The sequence below is a fragment of the Theropithecus gelada genome, chromosome 10, assembly GCF_003255815.1.
Source record: "Theropithecus gelada isolate Dixy chromosome 10, Tgel_1.0, whole genome shotgun sequence".
Taxonomy (NCBI): Eukaryota; Metazoa; Chordata; class Mammalia; order Primates; family Cercopithecidae; genus Theropithecus; species Theropithecus gelada.
The window spans coordinates 88757643-88775424 of NC_037678.1; the positions used below are offsets into that span (position 1 = coordinate 88757643).

The 17782-nt window shown below is 42.2% G+C and overlaps 1 protein-coding gene across 3 annotated transcripts in view; it reads left to right on the forward strand.

The window, feature by feature from the left end:
* Positions 1–17782, forward strand: part of PCSK2 (proprotein convertase subtilisin/kexin type 2) — a 258307-nt gene that overhangs the window by 116746 nt on the left and 123779 nt on the right. For all 3 annotated transcript variants that reach the window (XM_025399674.1, XM_025399673.1, XM_025399675.1), the window contains one exon: positions 16047–16160. In XM_025399674.1, the coding sequence (XP_025255459.1) occupies positions 16047–16160 (114 nt within the window). The remainder of the gene's footprint in view (positions 1–16046; positions 16161–17782) is intronic.

A 17782-nucleotide genomic window follows, 5' to 3' on the forward strand; every position in this document is an offset into this window, starting at 1 on the left:
TTGCTGCCATTGATGATGGAGAAATGGGATCATGACCCAAGGAATGAGGAAGCCTCCAGAAGCTGGAAAAGGCAAAAAATGAATCCCCCCCAACCAAAGAGCCTCCAGAATGAGCACAGCCCTACTGACACCATGATCTTAGACCTCTGATCTCTAGAACTGTAACAGAATGAATTTGTGTTGTTTTAAGCCACTAAGTTTGTGGCCATCTGTTACAGAAGTCACAGAAAACTGCCCACCGCAGGATGAAAAGCCACTTTCTCCTGGTATTTCTCAAAGGGCTAATCTAAGAGCATGGATTGTTCTGTACCTTCCAGGAGCACTATTGCAAAGTCGATTCATTACTTTTTTCATTTGTTCCGCATCACCATGCTGGGGCTCATTAACGCCCTGTCATCGGTGCTCCATGCGTAAGTAGAAGTGTGTTAAGAATCAATCGCTCTGACCTTTATTCCTTGTTGGTGTTTTGTCATTCGTGGGCTGCTTGGCTTGACATATGAATTACTCTCCAGCTGCCTGGTGCTGGGGAGGCACAGACACCAGCCCCCAAATATTTCAGACATATGCCAATTGCAATTTCAACACACATTTTTTTTCTACCGTCAACCCTGGAACTGTTCCATTGGCAACGAATGAAATATGAATAAGAGGAAATAATTGACAAGGCATCGCTGTTGACTAAGGGGCTAACCTTTGAGGAAGATTAAAAACAGATGTCTTGAAGAAGAAAGAACTGAGGAAATGAATCTTCTCTCTCTTTAACTCTTTAGTTCATTGTCCTCATCCAAAAATTAAACTAACACACTCTGAAGAAGGTTTAAGGAGATCAGGAATTTTCAAGAATTCATTTGTATTCTGTAGCAGGCAGCTTGTTTGTGTGTTCCCATTGAAAACTTACAAGAAACAATACTGCAACCTTTGTTATAGCAAATAACTGGTGGGTGTATCCCTCCATGCCAAAGACATGCCAAGCATAAAAAATGTGCCTAGAAAAACAAATAACTTTGGAAGGCTGTTTTCCCAGTGCCTTCTCACTTCCTTTGTCTTAGTCCTTCTTCTCATGATGGTGCCCAACCTAAGCCCTGGATCCTTTGCTATTGATTTCAGCAGTATTTCTCCCTGACTTGCAGGAAACTGCCCAAGGCTTTCAAAATTACCTTTTCCATAAACTGCTGTTCCTTCCTCGAACCAATCTCAACCAACATCTTTGCAAAAAGCTGCCTAATTAATGAGTTAATGCACAAGTGTGGGTAAGTGATAACACCTGGATGTGCTACCCTTCCCAGAGGACTTGTTTTCCAAATCTTTTCAAATAGAGACATAATCAGCCTGGATAATGCGTGCTCAAAATTAAAGCTTAACCCTTCATGGCAGGAGTGCTGTCAGTGTGCGTGTGCTCAGGGGAGGTGATTTGGGTCATTGGAGGCTTTCTTTGTGCCCCTCAAATCACAAACCACTACCCAAATGCTGCCCTTGCTTCCACCCTGACGATGAAATGATTTCATGAATATATTGACCATTATAATTATAGCCAGTGACATTTATAGTATGTTTCATTATTCTCAACGAGAAAAGTTTATTTCATGTCATCCTCACCAGTAAGCCTGTGAGGTCAAGAAATCCATCATCCCCATGCTATACACCATAAATCAACAAACTTTCTGTAAAGGGTCAGAGAGCAAATATTTCAGGCTTTGAAGCCATATGGTCTCTGTAGCAATAACTCAACTCTATGGCTGCAGTGCAAAAGCAGCCACAGGCAGGGTATAAACAAATGGGCATAGCTGTGTTCCAACAAAGTTTATTTACAAAAGCAGTCAGCAGACTAGACTTGCCAAATCCATGGTCTGGATGAAGAAAGCACAACCTGGAGAATCTGAGGACCTATCTCAGAATATGCACAAATCAGAAGCAAACCACCTCAAAACCCAAACCCAGTTCTTTCTTACTTGAAATTCAGTGCTCGTTCACTGAACCACACTGTTTGGGGCATAGTATTTGGCATTCATAGACTTTGGATCCATGACTTTGGATCAAATTCACAATACTCTCCACCCACCCACCTACCTCTCCCGTTTTCATCACACACACTTGTAAGGCAGCAGCTGGGGCTGGGGTACCATCATTAGCCTATGGCCATGGAAACAGAGTCAAGGTAACTGACCCACAGGACCAAAACACATGACCTTGATGGTATTAGCTCTTTCCATTGAAGCTTGCTGGCCATATATAGCATAATTGAATGAAACTGCAGAACATCTTCAGTCAGATCCACCTGTGCCTTCGAGAAGCACATTAATGAGGCCTCCCTCCAGCACAGAATGGGAACTAGGCAATCCAGACACGTCCCCACCCAGCATCCTCCTTCTGGTTCACTAGCAGAACTGGATCATGAATCAACAAAATGAAGGAGGCTTTGCAAAAACAAAGCTTTTGGAACCTGTATTCCTGGGTGGTGCTGGAGCCATTCATTCCCAGCCAGGTGCCATGAGCACCTTCTCTGTGGGCCCTGCTGGCTCCCCTTTACCTCTCACCCCCAAACACCTTTCCAGGGAGGTATAGTGCTGAGTGCACTGGTCAGATGTGGGGACACTGACTGGTCACAGCTGGAGTGAAGAGTGACAGAGACTTCTTCTCGTCCGCCTACCCATTTGTTCCTCCTCCCATTTGTCCTCCCAGGAGCTCTCCTTGTTAGACTGAGGCCCTTTAGACCACCTGCAATGGGAAACAGAGCCATTCACCTGGCCCAGGCAGGTTCTCTGGGGTGCTACAATGTGCATGGTCAAAGCTATTCATGTATTAAAGAGGCTTAGCTAGCTTTACTTCTTTACTGCACTCACATCTCAGGAGACACTCATTGAGAGGAACACGTCATTTTGGCCAAGAACAGCATTTAGGGACTGTCTAGCTTCTCTGGAAAATTGTCCTCTCAAGCACACCTCAGTCTAACCATCCCTGCCTTAACATCCGGCATAGAGCCTCCATCTTCTAAAATCCTTTTCCTTAATATAATTTCCTAAATCCATCTCCTAACATTCCCCCACCACACTGGGAACAAGCACAGCCCTGGCTGCAATGCACATGTTCCAGCCAATGTAGAAGCTGAGATTTCACTTTCTCAGAGTTCTCGTTGGCTGCCTTGGTACCTCGCTCCACGAGAAACATCTTCGATCCCTCCCTAATTACATTGATTTATCTCATGGTATACCTTGTATCCAGAGCTTTAGATGATAGATAGCACTTTGTTAATATCTTGTCACTAAGACTCAATGACTGGAACTGTGGTCAGAGGCATGCAGCCATATCCTCCCTCCTCAATTGATCACCTTGATTCTTGCAAGATGGGCCAACCTCTGTAAATGAGGGCAATCAATACTGTGCATTCAGCCATAATCGTGGCTTAACTCGGTATTCTTTGAAAAGTTAAGCTGTGTAATTTGCCTGTAATTGGGCTTTCCAAAAAGTCATACCTCCTGCTCAAGGAGGCAATTAAGCCGGCAGACTCCCTGTCTGCTACCTGCTCCCTCCCTCTTGGCATCTGACTGCCATGGGTCAAGTCTTCCCTCCGCAGACCTCTCTCCTCTCCAGATCCCTGTTTGGATCTCAACAACCAAAGCCAGCCGTTGGTGGCAAAGCAGATGAACTAGAACATCTGAGCCTTGGAGTGGCCTTTTTCTTCCATAATCTCCCACGTCATTTCCAGCAATGGCTTTTGGGGGTTCCTTGCTTGATGAGCTGTGTCCAGCTCATCAATTCAAACACTGAGATAACACACCGTGTTGCAAAGGCAGAAAAGCTAGAGCCCCAACAGTGAACCCTCATGTAAACCATGAATCATGGGTGATGACGATGTGTCAGGGTCGGTTCAGCACGTGTAACAAATGCACACTGTGCTCCAGGAGGGATGTTGATAATAATGGGAAGGCCGTGCATGTGAGGAAGCAGAGGATATGTGGAACTCTCTGTGCCTTCCTCTCAATTTACTGTGAACCTAAAACGGCTGAACGACAGAAAAACAAGAAAGACGAAAGAAAAAGAAAGCAAGAAAGAAAGAAGAAAAAGAAAGAAGAAAGTAAGTCTAACAAAAAGATGTGGAGACGTGCCCTTTGTGCAGATGGGGACTTGTGTTGCATTTAGGACACGCTTAGGAATGGACTCCAGCTGGCTTCTCTTCCCACATTTGATTTGCTTTGTCGTGAGTTAGCTAAGAGCAAGAAAATTAAAGTCCAGGTATCTGGGCCACTTTGGAGCGAGATGAGCCTGCCTTGAGGTGTTTTGAAACAAGAGAAGTCACTACCCCACTGCCTTTCTACATTACAAAAACATTAGCAAAAATTATAGAAGTAATTGCTGGCATTTCTCGAGTTCATACTGTGGGCCAGGTGCTTACATGCACCATCACTTTTGGTCCTCACCACAACCAAAGTACACGTGGGAGCAGAGGAGCAGCACAGTATGGTAGAGAAGTACAGAGATAGACTGCTGGAGTGTCGTGTCAGTTTGTGAGGGCTGTCATACGGGGGGCCACAGCCAGGGTGGCTTAAAGAACAGAAATATATGGAGGTAAAAGTCTGAGATGAAGGTGTCATCAGGGTTGGTTTCATCAGGGCCATGAGGGAAGGGCCTGTTCCAGGCTCTTTCCTTGGCTTGTAGATGGCCATCTTTTCCCTGTGTCCTCACACCATTCCCTCTGTTGGTAACAGTGCCTGAATATGATGACACTACTTATACTGGATGAGACCCCACCCTAATGACTTTACTTAATGACCTCTTTAAAGACACTATCTTCAAATACAATCCCATTCTGAGGTACTGGGCGTAAGGACGTCAACATTTGAACTTAGAGGAACAGAGTCCAGCCCACAACAGGCATGACCCGCGGCTCCGCCCTTGGCTAACTGTAGGACCCTTAACCAGCCACTTGGTGTCTTCATGTCTTCATTCCTAACCTCTCATGTGGTTGTCGGGGAAAATAACTGAGATAATGTACATAAGTACTCAGGGCACTGCCCAGCGCAACAGTCAGCCCTCAGTAAATGTCAGCCGTCACTAGGGCTTATCCTTATTTTACAGGTGAGCAAACTGAGCCTTAAATGGGCTCCACAGCTTGCTGGAGATCCCACAGCCAGAGAACAACAGGTACAGCAGGACCTGTAACTCATGTCTGCCTGTCACCAAGACCAATCTTACGCTGTCATCCACAATCTTACGCTGCCTCCTTCACAATATTACACAGAAGGCAGCTGTGTGCCCACAAAGAAGTCAAGCTATGTTCCCCTTTTTGTGAGATGAAGGATACACAACCCAATCCATTTCAATTCTTGCCACTTCCCAAAGCTTGAAACGAGAGTTCTCAGACCTTCCTCTAACACCTTGAGAGAGGAAGAACTTACCCTGTCCCTGTCTGGTGCCCAGCTCTGTGAGTACACCCCAGAAATACCTTAGATCCTCTACCCTCCCCAGGAAGATAACAATGACAAGGATGACCAGGCCAGGGCCCAGAGGGAACTTCTACCTTCAGCCCTAATCCTGTGTCCCATGTGGATGTGTCCTCAAGCCCATCCATGGGTGTTAAAGCTAAAGTGTTTTAACCTGTCAGGAAAAAAAAAAAAAAACCTTCTACCTATAATAAAGGCAAGGTACGTTACCATGCAAATTAAGAGGTTTTTAACAAATAAAAGATTCATGCTCTTTGGGTACTTTCGCTACATTTTTAATACTTCCCCCAGCACACTGGCTCACTACGCCGGCTGCTCATTGGAATTACCTGGAAAGTTTTAAACACCGCTGAGGCTAGGGCCCATCCCTAGCAATTCTCAGTTCCCTGCTCTGGTGGTTGGCCTGAGCATAGGGCTTTTGCCACCTTCCCAGGTGATTGCACTGTGCACTCAAGGCTGGGGACCTCTGCTTCGCGAGAACATCTTGTTGGCTTGTAGTGACGTTAACTCCAGTCTCTGCCTCCTCCAACTCCACATGCCTTCACCCTGTGTGTCTGTATGTCTTCACATGGCATTCTCCTTGTTTCTAGGCCCTCATAGTATAGTAACACCAGCTGTACTGGATTGAGAACCCATGCTAATCTAGTATGACCTCATCTTAACTAATTACACCTGCAGTAACCCTATTTCCAAATAAGGTCACATTCTGAGGTACTGGAGGTTGGCACCTTAATATATCTTTCAGGACAGCACAATCCAACCCATCACAGTGCTAAATAAAAAAATTCTCAGTGACACAGGAAATGCTTTCACACAATCAAGGACATCATAGATTAATAAACCAGTATTTTCAGCAACATGTTGGTTTTGTGTTTTATGCTCCTTTTCTTGCTCTCACTTCAAGCAAAGACGTCCCTCACCCTCTTTGGAGGAAGGTCTCCCCTTTGCTCCCCTTCCTCCTGGCCCCTCCCTCCCCAGCACAGTCAATGCTAATGAACAGCTGTTTAGTTATCAGCCCAGCAGGGAAGTGATCATGGCCCAAGTCCTCAGAGAGTTATATGCACGGTTAAGTTGTCCCAGATCCTGGAAGGTTGACTATGTTATGTGCCCATAGGGTGAGGCAATGTGGCTTAGTCGAAAGTTCATAGCATTGAGAATCCATCAACCTGATGACTCTGCCATGTTTTAACTGTTGGACAACGGCTTCCAAAACTTCCTTTTCTCAACTGTAACAATACCTACCCCACAGTTTTGTTGGGAAGATTAAGGTCAGGCGTGGTGGCTCACGCCTGTAATCCCAGCACTTTGGGAGGATCACCTGAGGTCAGGAATTTGAGACCTGGCCTCAAATTCCAGGGTTTCAGCCTGGCCAACATGGTGAAACCCCGTCTCTATTAAAATAAAACTTAGCTAGGCATGGTGGCGCATGCCTGTAGTCCCAGCTACTGGAGAAGTTGAGGCAGGAGAATCGCTTGAACCTGAGAGTCAGAGGCTGCAGTGAGCCAAGATGGTGCCACTGCACTACAGCCCGGGTGACAGAGCAAGACTTCATCTCAAAAACAAAAGAAAAAAAAAAAGATTAAATGTAGTAAAAGTACCTTGTTAAGTGTAGAATAATATGCAAATGCACAGGGATGTTTTCTGCTTCATCCTAGCATGGTCATAACTGGCACGTCATAGAGAGACTAGAGGCGGGTAAGGGATGGGTAGAGTTGCTTGGGTAACATTTGTGCACAAATGTCAAATTAAGGTTCAAAAGTTGAACTAGAATTGTGAAATAGCCATCTGTTCATTTTAAATAAAATATTACCTAGTACCAATTCTGCTAAAACTATTCCAAAAAATCAAGGAGACTCCTCTCTAACTTATTCTATAAAGCCAGCATCACCATGATAGCAAAATCTGGTGAAGACACATTGAAAAATGAAAACTACAGTCCAATATCTCTGATGAACATCGATGTAAAAATTCTCGGCCAGGCGCGGTGGCTAAAGCCTGTAATCTCAGCACTTTGGGAGGCCGAGACGGGCGGATCACGAAGTCAGGAGATCAAGACCATCCTGGCTAACCCAGTGAAACCCCGTCTCTACTATAAAATACAAAAAAACTAGCCGGGCGAGGTTGCGGGCGCCTATAGTCCCAGCTACTCGGGAGGCTGAGGCAGGAGAATGGCGTAAACCCGGGAGGCGGAGCTTGCAGTGAGCTGAGATCTGGCCACTGCACTCCAGCCTGGGGGACAGAGGGAGACTCCATCTCAAAAAAAAAAAAAAAAAAAATCTCAACAAAATACTAGCAAACCAAATCCTGCAGCACATCAAAGTCAATTCACCACAATTAAGTAGGCTTTATTCCTAGGATGCAGTTAATTCAACATATGCAAATCAATATATGTGATCATCACATAAACAGAATGAAAACCAAAAACCATATTATCATCTCAATAAATGTAGAAAAAGCTTTTAATAAAATCCATCATGCCTTCAAGACAAAAACCCTCAACAAACTTGGCATTGAAGGAACATACCTTAAAATAACAATAAGAGCCAGCTATGACAAACCCATAGTCAGCATCATACTGAATGGGCGAAAGCTGGAAAGATTCCCCTTAAGGACAGGAACAAGACAAAGATGCCTACTCTTACCACTCCTATTCAACATAGTACTGGAAGTCCCAGCCACAGGAATCAGGCAAGAGAAAGAAATAAAAGGCATTCAGGTAGGAAAAGAAGAAGTCAAATTATATCTCTTCATTTATGATATGATTCTATACCTATAAAACCCTAAAGACTCAACCAAAAGGCTCCTAGAACTAATTTAAAAAAAAAACTTCAATAGCATTTAGTTTACAAAATCAATCTGCAAAAATCAGTAGCATTTCTACACACCAATAACGTTCAAGCTGAGAGCCAAATCAAGAACACAATTCCATGTATAATAGCTATAAGAAGAATAAAATACCTAGGAATACATCTAACCAAAGAGGTAAAAGATCTCTACAAGGAGAACTACAAAACACTGCTGAAAAAAGTCATAGAAGACACAAACAAATGGGAAAGCAGTCTATGCTCATGGATTGGAAGAATCAGTACCATTAAAATGGCCATACTTCCCAAAGCAATCTACAGATTCAACACTTTTCCTATCAAACTACCAATGTCATTTTTCACAGAATTAGAAGAAACTATTCTAAAATTCTATGAAACCAAAAAAGCCCGAATAGCCAAAGCAATCCTAAGCAAAAAGAACAAAGCTGGAGGCATTGCATTACCCAATGTCATACGATATTATAAGCCTACAGTAATCAAAACAGCATGGTAGTAGTACAAAAACAGACACACAGAACAATGGAACAGAAAAGAGAACTCAGAAATAAAGCCACACACCTACAACCTTCTGATCTTCAAGAAAGTCAACAAAAGTAAGCAATGGGCAAAGGCCTTTTTATTCAATAAATGATGCTAGGATAACTGTCTAGCCATATGCAGAAGAATAAAACTGAACCCCTTTCTTTCACTATATACAAGAATGAACTCAATATAGATTGGAGATTTGAAAGTAAGGCATCAAACAATAAAAATCCTAGAAGAAAACCTAGGAAATACCATTCCAGACATAGGCCTTGGTAAAGATTTCATAATGAAGACTCCAAAAGCAATCACAACAGAACAAGAATTGACAAGCAGGACCAAATTAAACTAAAGTGCTTCCACACAGCAAAAGAAACTATCAACAGAGTAAACAGGCAACCTAGAAAAAGGGAGAAAATATTTGCAAATTATGCATCTGACAAAAGTCTAATACCTAGAATCTATAAGAAACTTAAACAAATCAACAACAACAACAAAAAAAAACCCATACTTTAAAATGGGCAAAGGACATCAACAGATACTTCTCAAAAGAAGACACACAAGTGGCCAAAAAACGTATGAAAAATACTCAACATCACTAATCACCACAGAAATGCAAATCAAAACCACAAGGAAGTACCATCTCACAACAGCCAGAATTGCTATGTTTAAAAAGTCAAAAAATAGGCTGGGCACGGTGTCTCATGCCTGTAATCCCAGCACTTTGGGAAGCCAAGGCTGGAGGATCACAAGGTCAGGAGATTGAGACCGTTCTGGCCAACATTGTGAAACCCCATCTCTAATAAAAATACAAAAATATTAGCTGGGCGTGGTGGCACACGCCTGTTGTCCCAGCTACTCAGGAGGCTAAGGCAGGAGAATGGCTTGAACCCCCCGGGAGGCAGAGGTTGCAGTAAACTGAGATCATGCCACTGCACTCCAGCCTGGTGACAGAGCAAGACTCCATCTCAAAAAAAAAAAAAAAAAAGCCAAAAAGTAATAAATGTTGGTGAGGCTGTGAAGAAAAGGGAACACTTATACGCTGTTGGTGATAATGTAAATCAGTTCAGCCACTGTGAAAAGCATTTTGGAGATTTCTCAAAGAACCTAAAACAAAATTATCATTCAATCCAGCAATACTATTACTGGCTATATACCCAAAGAAAAATAAATCATTCTACCAAAAAGACACGTACACTTTTCTATTCATTACTACACTATTCACAATTGCAAAGACATGAAATCAACCTAGGTACCCTCCAAAGGTGGACTGGATAAAGAAAATGTGGTACACCTCATATACACCATGGAATACTATGCAGCCATAAACAAGAACAAAATCATGTCCTTTCCAGCAACTTGGATGCAGCTAGAGTCCATTATCCTAAGCAAATTAACACCTGAACAGAAAGCCAAATACCAGATGGCCTCTCTTATAAGTGGGAACTAAACATTAGGTACACATGGGCATAAAGATGGGAACAGTAGACAACGGGGACTACTAGAAAAGAGGAAGAGCAGGGAATACAAGGACTGAAAAACTGCCTATTGGGTACTATGCTTACTACCTGGGTGATGGGATCATTCATACCCCAAACTTGAGCATCATGCCATATATGCATGTACCCCATGAATCTAAAATAAAGTTGAAATTACAACAAAAATTTTCTAAAATTTTTTAAAAGATATTCTCATAGAAATAATAATGATAGCCAGTAACAAAGACTTCTCTTTCTTATATTTTTTGTCTGTACAAACGTGTAGACCAATGGCCCTATTTGAGGAAGCATTCTTTTTTTTTTTTTTTTAATTTATTTATTATTATTGTACTTTAAGTTGTAGGGTACATGTGCATAACGTGCAGGTTTGTTACATATGTATACTTGTGCCATGTTGGTCTGCTGCACCCATCAACTCGTCATTTACATCAGGTATAACTCCCAATGCAATCCCTCCCCCCTCCCCCCTCCCCATGATAGGCCCCGGTGTGTGATGTTCCCCTTCCTGAGTCCAAGTGATCTCATTGTTCAGTTCCCACCTATGAGTGAGAACATGCGGTGTTTGGTTTTCTGTTCTTGTGATAGTTTGCTAAGAATGATGGTTTCCAGCTGCATCCATGTCCCTACAAAGGACACAAACTCATCCTTTTTTATGGCTGCATAGTATTCCATGGTGTATATGTGCCACATTTTCTTAATCCAATCTGTCACTGATGGACATTTGGGTTGATTCCAAGTCTTTGCTATTGTGAATAGTGCTGCAATAAACATACGTGTGCATGTGTCTTTATAGCAGCATAATTTATAATCCTTTGGGGATATCCCCAGTAATGGGATGGCTGGGTCATATGGTACATCTAGTTCTAGATCCTTGAGGAATCGCCATACTGTTTTCCATAATGGTTGAACTAGTTTACAATCCCACCAACAGTGTAAAAGTGTTCCTATTTCTCCACATCCTCTCCAGCACCTGTTGTTTCCTGACTTTTGAATGATCGCCATTCTAACTGGTGTGAGATGGTATCTCATTGTGGTTTTGATTTGCATTTCTCTGATGGCCAGTGATGATGAGCATTTTTTCATGTGTTTGTTGGCTGTATGAATGTCTTCTTTTGAGAAATGTCTATTCATATCCTTTGCCCACTTTTTGATGGGGTTGTTTGTTTTTTTCTTGTAAATTTGTTTGAGTTCTTTGTAGGTTCTGGATATTAGCCCTTTGTCAGATGAGTAGATTGCAAAAATTTTCTCCCATTCTGTAGGTTGCCTGTTCACTCTGATGGTAGTTTCTTTTGCTGTGCAGAAGCTCTTTAGTTTAATTAGATCCCATTTGTCAATTTTAGCTTTTGCTGCCGTTGCTTTTGGTGTTTTAGACATGAAGTCTTTGCCCATGCCTATGTCCTGAATGGTACTACCTAGGTTTTCCTCTAGGATTTTTATGGTATTAGGTCTAACATTTAAGTCTCTAATCCATCTTGAATTAATTTTCGTATAAGGAGTAAGGAAAGGATCCAGTTTCAGCTTTCTACTTATGGCTAGCCAATTTTCCCAGCACCATTTATTAAATAGGGAATCCTTTCCCCATTTCTTGTTTTTCTCAGGTTTGTCAAAGATCAGATGGCTGTAGATGTGTGGTATTATTTCTGAGGACTCTGTTCTGTTCCATTGGTCTATATCTCTGTTTTGGTACCAGTACCATGCTGTTTTGGTTACTGTAGCCTTGTAGAGGAAGCATTCTAAAACTAAATACAGAAGTGAACTATACATTATTTTTTGAGAAGGGGAATAATTAAGTTGTGTGCATGTTATTGGTATCACATCTAAATGGTAATAAAAGGTATAGTGTATGGAAGGATAAAATTCAGAGAAGGAGGAAGAGAGAATAAGTCAGTGACCTTTTAGTAACAATGTGAAAATATAGTTTAGACACTCGGAAATATTTCTCTGACATTAAGGGCTTTATCATACATAGAATTGTAACACTGCAGTCTTTCCCAGAGGTCTTCCAAAATAGTTTATAACTTAATCTGTCTGGTCATGGTAATTTTATTTATAATGGAAAACAATGTAAATGACTAATAAGAGGTAAATGGATAAATTGTGGTATATAACTCTGGAATATTTAGGTAGCCATTAGTAATTAAAATATGATAGCTAAGTAGCAGTATATTAAATTCTTATGGTAGGATACTCAGTGAAAAAAGAATTCACAACTTGTTCTATAGTATGATTACTACTCTTTAAAAATTAAATATGAATATGAATTAAGATTGAATGAGAACCCAGAACAATAAACATGATTAATAGGGTTACACGGTATCACTGTGGGGAAAAAAAAGTTTTCCAGTTATTTGTGTGTAACAAGTGAAAGCATATATTGTTAAAGGTGTTCGTCTCTTTCAAAGTGTAACTGTGGACAAGAAGTTACAGACAGACTGACAAGCTGGGAAAGCCCCCTTCAGTCTCAAGACTCCTAAATTCCTGAGCTGCAAGGAGGCAGTGCCCAGAGAGTGCAGCATTCCTAAGCATCACTAGTTTCCATTAAAACCTAATTTACGGAATTAAAAATTAATTTCATGGAAATGAATTTGAGCAGTCTTTTCATTAAAGCGCACTTGGTCTAAATGAGTTTGGAGTGACTGTAATAGCCATTCCTGCACTGTTATTTATAAAGGTGAAATCTGATGTGAGTATTGTTGTTCTCACGCTACCGAGAAACAACATATTGCTGAGAGTTTTCAAATTTCCGTGTGATAGTTGCTCTTGCTCCCCGAAGATCCTCTCAAGGAAGTTATTGATGACAAGGAGTCCGATAGAATGGGAATCCCTCAGTGAAAGTCAACCAAGGCCTCCGTTTAGTGAGTAGAGCAGACAAAAGCCTCTCGTTGTGGGACTAAAATGGGAAGAGGCAATGGCCAAAGTCAGATGCCTTCTTTCCCAAGTGCAAGAGGCACTCTTGCTTCCATAGTAAAAGAAGGTTGTGAAATGGGTGTATCTGATGGCTACATAAATGTATAGCTCTCCAGGTGGAGAGTTATACATTTACTTCAACATTTTAAACATTCTGTTAATGAATACGCACGCGTGCGCGCACACACACACGCACACAGAGCTATGGGAATACGCTGCACAAATCTCTGACTTCAGGGAAAATAATTGACCAAGGCCCCCAGCTGCTGCACTCTGAAATCTGTCACTGTGCCAACAAGGCCACACTCCCCCCAGTGACTGAGAGCAGCAGGGGAACTCAGGCAGGTCCATTTCTGGGAGACACAGGGCTCCTCAGATTTAATCCCCAGTAGTTTTACCAAACCATCCTTAGGTTACAGGGGAATCAAGGATGAATTCGCCCAACTTTGTTCACTGTTCTTTACTTGGGGTCAGACTTACATCACAGTTTCTTGTACTTTTCTCTCATAAAATATTGCACATTTAATCCCAACTTGGCAATGGCTTCCGAGAGGATATATATGTGTGTGTGCATATATATGTACATATGTGACAGTACGACACATACATATATACACACATACACACATATATTTATATGTATACAAACATGTATGTGCATAAGTATATGTATATGTACCTTTGAATTATAATTTATCTCCATTTGATGGGCATTAGTTAGGTCCAAATTTTTGCCATTATAAAAACACCCATCTATCCCATTTTTCTAATAATTTCACTATTTCTTTAAGGAGTTTTTTTTAAGTTCGCCACAGTGACTGTGACTGTTCCTTGTTGGAATACCTCCAAAGAACTCCCAGAGCCAATGCCACACTTAACACTCGTTTTCCACATGTATAGATTTTCTGGTGTGGCTAGAATTTCTCTGGAAAACGAGCTTCAGGCCTTCTCGTGTCAGTGTGCAGAGTAAAGAGGTGAGAAACTAGCCTTTCACATGTTCCTCTGCAAGGCAGCACAGTAAGCAGGGGAAGCGTTTTCTGCCACGTCTGTGGTCTCTTCGTTCTTCTCTTCCTGCCGTCACTGTTGACCTGGACCCTGCTGTTCTTCTCTCATCTGGTATCCATTAGAGTTCTTGATGACAAGCAACAGAAATTGATTCTGCTTCACTTCAACCAGAGAGAAGTTGTCAGGAAGATATCGGGGGCCCACAATCAATGGGTGGTTGGAGGATCAGTCTTGAAAGCTCCGGGGCTGGGCTGCAGGAACACAGTGAGGATCTTTTACTAGGAGAGCCTAGTGAGTGAACCTCCAGGGCAGATGGGCTCCAGGGGATCCTGTTCCTTGCTTCACTTTCCCAAAATTCAAATCCTGGGAGAGAGACACCCACAGAGGCACCCCTAAGGCAGAGGGAGATTCTAGTGCCTGTGGCAGACAGGCACCTAGAACTGCACTTCCACCAACACAGAACCTGATGGATTGGAGGTAATTCCCCCAAATACACTGGGGAGATTTGGGAAGAGGAAAAACAAATGTTGGGCTATAATATAATAGTGATATCCAGCAGCACCCTTTTATATATGTGCATAATCCTTGGGTTTGCACATGTTCAGGGACTGGCCACAACTGTTGCATGATAAATTAGTCTTTGTCCAAGTGAAAGCAAGTTTCCTGATTGAGACAAAGCCTAGGCATTGCCGGGAGCCCGCTTGAACTAACTCAGCTCCTAAGTTGCATTTCCATCCAAGAGCCTGGGGTTCTTTCTCACTATCCAAAACTGAAATGTTGTCAGTGCCAGGACAGCAACACCGTCTGTCAGTTTCTTGTCAGAGGTTCCTCTCTTACCTTCTAGGACTTTGCTGTGGGATCTGTTGGCTCTCCAGGCAGGCTTCATTGTTTGTCTGTTTGTTCTTGTCTTGGGGAAGTTTTCTTTTTCAGCAGATTCTCAAATGTGATAGTACTGTCAACAAATTAAAGGCTGGGAAGCCCTCCAGAAAAATTATCCGTGCTGTTTTCACTCTCTCCCTTCCTGAATCCACATCAATCCTCTCTCGTTAATAGAAATCTTCCATTGTTTTATTTCACTTAATGACCCCTACCACATTATTTTCTTTAAGAATACTTTTCTCAGCCAGGTGCAGTGGTTCATGCCTGTAATCCCAGCCCTTTGGGAGGCCAAGGTGAGTGGATCACCTGAGGTTGGGAGTTCGAGACCAGCCTGACCAACATGGAGAAGCCCCATCTCTACTAAAAATACCAAATTAGCCAGGTGTGGTGGCGCATGCTTGTAATCCCAGCTATTTGGGAGCCTGAGGCAGGAGAATCGCTTGAACCCGGGAGGCCGAGGTTGCAGTGAGCCAAGATCACGCCATTGCCCTCTGGCCTGGGCAACAACAGCGAAACTCTGTCTCAAAAAAAAAAGAAAGAAAAGATTACTTTTCTCTATCTAATTCTTACTTTAGGGAAATTCACTTTGAGCCATCACCAAAGCCTGTCTGTTCAGTGCAACCATAAGTAAATGCTCTCGTAAAATAACCGTAATGGGTCAGGCGCAGTGGCTCATGCCTGTAATCCCAGCTCTTTTGGAGGCCGAGGCAGGCAGATCGCTTGAGCTCAGGAGTTCGAGACCAGCCTGGGAACTATAGTGAGGCTCCCCATCTCTACAAAAAAAAATAAATAAATAATAATAATAATAATAATAATGGTAAGGTGAGCATGTATATGAGATGAACTTGCTTTTGCTGAAGAAGAAAAAAATACACCTGATATACAAATGAAATTTGGATTCATGGAGACAAATTCCAGAAGAGGGAATGTTCAGATTATATTCAGGTAATATGTCAGCATTGTCATTCCAGGTAAAGATGGCTTTACAGCAGGAAGGATTTGACCGAAAAAAGCGAGGTTACAGAGACATCAATGAGATCGACATCAACATGAACGATCCTCTTTTTACAAAGCAATGGTATCTGGTGAGTGTCTTTATGTCCTTTTGGACATTTCTCATCTTGAGACTCTGGATAAAAGATGTATTCTTGTATCCTCATTATTCACTAGGATGTTAGCCAGTATCCAACTCAGTGACCCTCTCTGTCCCCTTCCATATGTATTGATTTTCTGTCACGACCTGTGCATCTAGTTCTCTAATCTGCTTTCTTCTGGAACTGCTGAGTAGCCCTGGTCTCCTAGGGTCCAGGCTATGACCAACAACTGATGGAATTCTCTTTGATTCTGAAAAAGTGCACCAGTGTATAACTGAAGACTTGCAAAACTATATAAAAGTCAAATCAGAGGTCTGGGAAGAGTAATGCAGGGGTCTCAACAGACAGAGTAACAGGGGACATAATGAAGTCACAGGCCTGAAAGAAAGGATCCAATGACTTCCCAAGGGGCTAGCAAGATAGCTTGGAGACTAAAGTAGCAAAAAGAGCATCTATTAATGCTTCCTAAAACAATGGCAGGAAATCAATTCCATGGGGCTTAACTGATGAAGGCTTGGAGGCACTAAAACCCATTTTGTCTGGTGAAGTGAGCATTTTGTGGGTCACCAACAGTTCATCATGATCCATTTGGACTGGCCGAGCTATGTTTAAAAAGGGATCAGTGACTCCAAACCAAGCTGAACTGCAGGGCATATTGACAGAAAGGGAGTGACTAATTTGTAAATGTGAATGAAACTTTATTTTATTTAAGATTAAAAAGTGATGAACAAGAGAGAGAACTAAATTACAGCCTTGCGGATGGCTACATTACAGGAATTCATCACAATTTCCCTCCTGGGGCTGCAGAGCTTGACTCTGCCTTATGCTTTTTGGCATAGAAGTCCGAAAATTCAATATGGGTAATTGAATGAGTGTATTTGTGTTAGTCAGGATAGGCTAGGTTTGTTGCAATAATGAACAGCCCTCAGATCATAGTAGCTTATCAAAAGCAAGGCTTGTTTCTCACTTTTGCTATACAGTCCATGCTTCATAATTGCTCAGAAACGCAGGCTGACCAACCCCCATCTGAGTTCCATTCCCACACTGCTTTCATGAGCCCCTCAGCAAGGAAAAGGGGTAATAGAATTTTTAAAAGCACCTCTTAAAGTTTCTGCCTGGATGTGAAAAATGGCACGTGAGATCACATGCCATTGGCCAAAATTAGTCATCCGCCATTCTAACTTCAGAGTGGGTGGAGAGGTGTAGTCTTAACGTGTCTCTAGAAGAAAGAGCGTGGTAAATTTTTTAAAGAGCCCTAATGACAATCACACAATGTTTTAGCAATATTACAATAGCCACTGATCACTGTGGGCTTTTGCCAATACAAGTTCTGACTTTATTATTCTTTTTACAATCCATCCTGGAGAAAACCTACACAGTACAAAGACGCACGAAAAGGCAGGAGTGAACATGTTAATGTGGAATTGCTCTTTGTTTTCCTTTCTTTCTCTTCTGAAATATTTTTGGGGGCCAGGATGAGGGGCTTTCGGATTTCTTTTTCAGCATTAGAACATGCACTAAAGGTGAGCCAGTTTTCTTTAATTCTGTTCAACAAATACTTTTGAACAAGACTTAGTGTGGTGGCACTGAAATTACAAAGATTAACTAGGACA